This window comes from Amaranthus tricolor, chromosome 10 (genome assembly GCF_026212465.1).
Source record: "Amaranthus tricolor cultivar Red isolate AtriRed21 chromosome 10, ASM2621246v1, whole genome shotgun sequence".
Taxonomy (NCBI): Eukaryota; Viridiplantae; Streptophyta; class Magnoliopsida; order Caryophyllales; family Amaranthaceae; genus Amaranthus; species Amaranthus tricolor.
Window position 1 is genome coordinate 3196137 of NC_080056.1, and position 6000 is coordinate 3202136.

At 33.4% G+C, this 6000-nt stretch overlaps 2 protein-coding genes and 1 pseudogene across 2 annotated transcripts; 1 reads left to right on the forward strand and 2 right to left on the reverse strand.

Annotated features, from left to right (window-relative positions):
• Positions 1–1502: 1502 nt before the first annotated feature.
• On the reverse strand, positions 1503–1889 carry LOC130825116 (uncharacterized). The gene has a single exon (XM_057690163.1). The coding sequence runs from the start codon at positions 1887–1889 to the stop codon at positions 1503–1505; it is 387 nt and encodes a 128-aa protein (XP_057546146.1).
• An 840-nt stretch (positions 1890–2729) lies between these two features.
• On the reverse strand, positions 2730–3359 carry LOC130825117 (histone H4-like; annotated as a pseudogene).
• A 1876-nt stretch (positions 3360–5235) lies between these two features.
• Positions 5236–6000, forward strand: LOC130825118 (RING-H2 finger protein ATL33-like). The gene has a single exon (XM_057690165.1). It carries the CDS (start codon positions 5362–5364, stop codon positions 5875–5877), a length of 516 nt encoding a protein of 171 aa, XP_057546148.1. The 5' UTR covers positions 5236–5361; the 3' UTR covers positions 5878–6000.

Below are 6000 nucleotides of genomic sequence, written 5' to 3' on the forward strand. Positions count from 1 at the left end.
ATCAGTTAAAATACCATTTTCACTTTCTTCAGAATGAATATCCTCATAAATTGGCAAATTGTATTCAATAAAATCGTGATGCACATCATGAGTACTATTACTTTTATACTGAACATCGTGATATGGAAATGCATCCTCAACAAATTTCACATCTCGTGAAACCAAAAAATCTTGCGTGTCAAGATCAAATAATTTCCAACCTTTCTTTCCATAAGGATAGCCCACAAAAACACACTTACGACTTCGACTTGCAAACTTATCACCCTTAGTCTTTTGATTATGAGCAAAACACAAACACCCAAAGACTCTAATAGCATCAAAGGACGGAGGTTTATGAAATAAAATTTCAAAAGGTGTTTTATTATGTAAGAGAGGAGTAGGTGTGCGATTAATTAAGTGGACCGCAGCTAAAACACATTCACCCCAAAAAAAAATAGGCAAGTGTGCTTGAAATTTCAAAGCTCTTGCGACATTCAAGATATGTTTATGTTTGCGCTCAACTTTCCCATTTTATTGTGGTGTACCAACACAAGATGTTTGAAATAAAATGCCAGTGGCACTAAAATAATCAAGCAAACAATTAAACTCTGTCCCATTATCACTTTGTACCACCTTAATTGTTTGTGAGAATTGTCGATCAACCAAAGCAACAAAAGACATAAACACATGAAAAACTTCCAATTTGTCAACTAACAGATATATCCAAACAGCTCTTGAATAATCATCAACAATAGTTAAAAAATATCGAGCACCACATGATGAAATATGACAATATGAACCCCGTAAATCGATATGAATTTTTTCAAAGATTCGAGATGTTTTATTATCACTTATGAAAAATTTGTCTCTAGGATGTTTAGCATGCATACAAACTTCACACCTTGATGTTAAACTATCTTTTGTATTTTGTACATGAGGAATCATCTTAACTATTTTTTCAGAAGGATGTCCTAGTCGACGATGCCACAATTCCAAACTCGATGTTGCGGCAAAAATGGAGGCGCACGTAGAAGCTTCTGGTTTGCTAAAATAGTATAGTCCGTCTTTTCTAACTCCCATTCCAATCAGCTCCTTCGTTTGGTCCTATATAGCACAAATAAGAGAATTAAATTGAACAATTGTCTGTAATTTGTCATTAAGTTGAGAAACAGAGAGTAAATTGCAACTTAAATTCGGAACATAAAGAACACCGATGAGAGTAATTTTATCCGAAAAACAAACTAAGCCAACCAAAGTAGCAATAACTTGTTCGCCATTAGGAAAACCTACTGGACACTCAAGAGGATGAGTATCAAACAACCAAGCCAACTCCCCGGTGACATGATGTGTAGCACCGGTATCAATAATCCATGATGTCATATCAAATTTACCATTAAGACGATTATCGAGAACATTAGTGTTACCAATAACCTCAGAAATTGCCTTCCATTGTTCTGCAGTAAACGTCTGTCCAAAGGCAGAGACGGATGGAATGATGGACATGTTTGAAGAACTACTACTAGTTACATTAGCACACACTTGCCCTCTACCCCAACTGGAAGATTTCTTCCCAGCAAACCATCTGTCCGGATAGCCAACAACTTCATAGCAATAACTGGAATCATGCCCACGTTTCTTGCAATGACCACAAGTAGTATCAGCCCAACAACGAGAGGCTTCGTGACCAAGCTTATTACATTTAGAACAAAGTGGTCGCTCAGAGGAACCACTGCCTCAGTACGAACAGCAAAGCCAAGAACGTCTGGCGGTTTATGATCAACCACGAGCCTTGATGTTCGCACCCGTTCTTCTTGGGTGACTAACTGATAAGCACGATCAAGACTGGGTAGAGGTTCTTGCGAAAGAATTTGAGTTCGTAAAGGCCCATAAAAATCAGGATTCAATCCCATTAAAAATTCATGTAATTGACTTTGCTCTCGACGTTTTTCATGTAAACAACCACAAGTGCAAGAAGGAATAGAGCATGAAATTAAAGGTTCATGATGATCTAATTCTTGCCATAAAGAATGAAGTTTACCGTACTATACTGAAACAGGCATCTCCTTTGTTTGTTCACATTTAGCAATGGAAGATTTCAATTGTTGACTTCGCGGATCGTTAGTTTGAGCATACCTTTGTTTAAGATGATCCCAAAATGGCTTGGCCTCCCGGAATTTGGATAAAGAAGAGCGTATTTTAGGATCGATTGTATTTGATATCCAAGAAATAAGCATGGCATTAATGGGCGTCCAATCTGACCGGGTGCATGGCGGCGAAGGAGTAGTGATGGTGCCATCCAAGAACTCGAATTTACGGCGAGCTTCAAGTGCCATTTGAATATCGGCCGCCCAGGAATCGTAATTGTCAGACTTCAATCGAGTTGGAGTGATGAAATCGCCCGGTCGATCTTGTGAACCGAGATAATAGGGAGAATTGGGTTTGATTTTTGGTGGTAGCGGCGGTGGCGGTGGATTAGTGCCCGCCATTGAAGAAGAATAGAAGAATAGAAGAAGGAGAGAGATTAGCCTGATACCATGTAAAGCTTTGTGAAGAAGAAAAGCAATTGATCTGTGTATTTCATTTGGAAAAGAATTATTTATATTACAAGAGAAGAGAACTATCTAAAAACTAATTAAGATAATTTGTCTTATGTGTCTAAAAACTAGCTTAATCTAAATACGTCTCAATATGCCTCAAATCATTTACCAAATATCATAATGATTAACATCATCAATTTTAAGATTGGAATCGAAACAACTCAATTGAAAGCACTATCTATCAAACAAAAATTTTCAGTTGGAACACTGAAAGAATCGATTCCGAATAAACCGATTATCAAATCTTAAAGAGTAAATTAGAAAGATGTTGATAATATGCAACACGGAACAATCAAAAAGTAGTAATTGTAAATCAGCAAAAGATATTGACCACAATTAAATTCTCATCAATTTCATGTAATATATCATATTAGCAATTACAAGCTCCAGATCTTGAAATAAAGATCTAACCACCGAAACCATATAGAGTACGACCTTGCCTCTTAAGAGCATAAACAACATCCATGGCGGTAACAGTCTTACGGCGAGCATGCTCAGTATACGTAACTGCATCTTTAATTACATTCTCCAAAAAGATCTTCAAAACTCCACGAGTTTCCTCATAGATGAAACCACTGACCCTCTTGACTCCTCCTCGCCGAGCCAGACGACGATTGGCGTTTGGTGATGCCATGGATGTTATCCCTGAGTACTTTCCTGTGCCTCTTTGCTCCTCCCTTTCCTCTTCCTGACATTTGCTTTTGTTTTTGTGAAAGTTGAAATCTGAATTTGGAATTTAGGGTTTCGAATGGGGTGGGATTTCGGACTTGGGGAAAAACTATAATTATATGACGATGCAGGGGGAATATTTGAAAATTTCGGAGCTTTTAATTACGGCGGGATTTGTTAAATTCGATGATAATTGATTGGAACTGTTGGATGGTGTTTAATCCAACGGTCGATCCGTGCTATACTCTATCCATCTTTGAGGGCCGTTGATGAGCTTAATCTGATGGTTGTTATTTTTAGTAGGATTGTTGATTTTTTAGAAATTTTGCTCCCAAATTAATTTTTTTACACAACTTCGAGTATTTTGTATGAAGTTCTTTTAATTTGGTTGTACCATTAATTATAATAAGTTTATTTTAAGAGTTGTCGGATTTGACTATTAATGTTTAATTGGTTTAGACTTTATTGGTTTATAATTTAATTTATTTATTTGATCAGTATGTATTATTAATATTTTTGTTAACCACTCTAGAGATGATTATAAACATTAGTTATTGATTGTAGTTTGTATATTAAAATCTTAGTATATGAAAATTTTAAAAAACTAATTAATGGAAAAATTATTCTTAATACGTTATGTTATTTTGTCTTAAATGCTATTTTATTAGTTGATTTAAAAAACTAAACATTTTCATTTGTTGTTTGACTCAAACTAAACATTAAGTTTACTACGATATAACTCTCCCTTTTTTGTAATAAAATGTCTCATTTGATTTTATACTTTTACAGATGTACAAATTTAATTCTTAATATTTCTAATGTCCATAATTAAAATTATCTTAAAAAATAATATTAATAAAATTTACATTAATAGAAATCAAATAATATCTCAATTGACTATATATTTTGATTGTGAATTGGGATCAAAATTCAATTTAAGAATAACTAGTGAATATTATAAAAAAATAGATAGGACATTAGATTGGAACAAGAGGCCCTACTTTGACAAAAAAAAAAAAAAAAAAAAAAATTGTTACTAATTATAGTAATTATACTGTGAGTGTTACTTCCAAATGATATGTAAGGTTTAATTCTTTGATTAACTTAACCATATTGTTTATATGCCTCTATAGGTAGGTGTCATGCTTATATTAGAAACAATGAGAGTTTAATAGACAATTAACTAATTAAACTAATCAGGCTTACTTATCTCTTTAAACACAATTATTATTCACATAACATCCCTAAAAACAGCATTATTGATACACATACTCTTTTGGCTTAACATGTAATACCATCATGAGAATGGCATTCCTTTCAACTATTGATGTACAAACTTGATTGAGATGTTCATACAAAGACAACCCACCTTCCACGATCACAAATCACAACCACAATTATTAACCCCACAACCATTAAACCCAAATTTACTTCTAACAACAATTGAAATAATCTAACAAACAAATACCAAACATATCTTGGCGTTTCAACCATCAACTTAAATTTTTGTTTAGTTAATTATTTGACATGGTATCAAAAGCCAGCGTGATAAGAAATCATGGGGTTCGAATCTCAACCACCTCTTAAAGTGAAATATTTAGCATCGGGTATGAAAAGGGTTTATGATGCATCTCACTTATAGCCCAAAAGACTCTTATGCGATAGCGGTTGTTAGAATATATAACATATCTTAGGCCTCGACTATCAGCTAAGCTTTCAGTTTAGTTGGTTTATTGTCAAGAAAGTCAATGAATCATTCAACAAAAAGTCTAAGTTGGTGTTTAGAACATTATGATATATTATATCTTCTATCACGCTCTATTAAACACAATTTTTTAAGTTAGAAATATGAATACAATATATATTCTCCATATAAATAGTGCTAATTACTCCCACTAAAAATAGAGAGGTTTATAAAATTTGAAGACACAATATTATGCTATGTTCTATTTTGATATCATATCAATAAATCAACTCAATAAAAAATTAAATAAATTATATAATATCCTCTATTAAAACCTTTTCTCTTTACTTTCTACCAAACTTCCATCATCCTCTACCTTATCTTCAACCTTTATACAAAAAACCCTTTAATTTAAATCTCAAATTAATCAAAATGATGTCATCTATAAGCTTCATAGTGATGCTACTAATCATGATTATCATACCCACCATTCTTTACACCTTTTTCTTTCTAATCAATTGTCCTCCAAACCCATTTGAGTTCATACGACGAAGTTCTATCAATGATCAAAGCTTTCATCCAAGGAGGTCAAAAATGGCAAATGAAGAAGATAATGAAGATAATATTAGTAAAAAAAAGAATAAATTAGAGATAATTATTGCTTCAAGTTCAAAACTAGGGAAAGATTCAGAGTGTCCTGTTTGTTTATCTGTTTATATAGATGGAGAGGAATTAAGACAATTGAATTATTGTAAACATTTATTTCATAGAATTTGTATTGATAAATGGCTTTCTACTCATTGTAATTGCCCTGTTTGTAGAGCTTTTGTAGGGAATTATTGTAAGCTTAGTAAGGAAAATGAGAGTAGAGCATTGCCATCAAGAGATGTTATTGGTAGGCATCATGATTCATGGCAAGGATTGCCTGATTCTGCTGGCTTGGTTTGAATCATAGTGCAAAATATGAGTCGCATCTGTTGGAAAAATAATTCATATGTAATTTCACGAATCAGAGAATGTTGACTAACATATAAGTTGAAAGGGAATGAAATTTTATTGAGTTTACGTGCA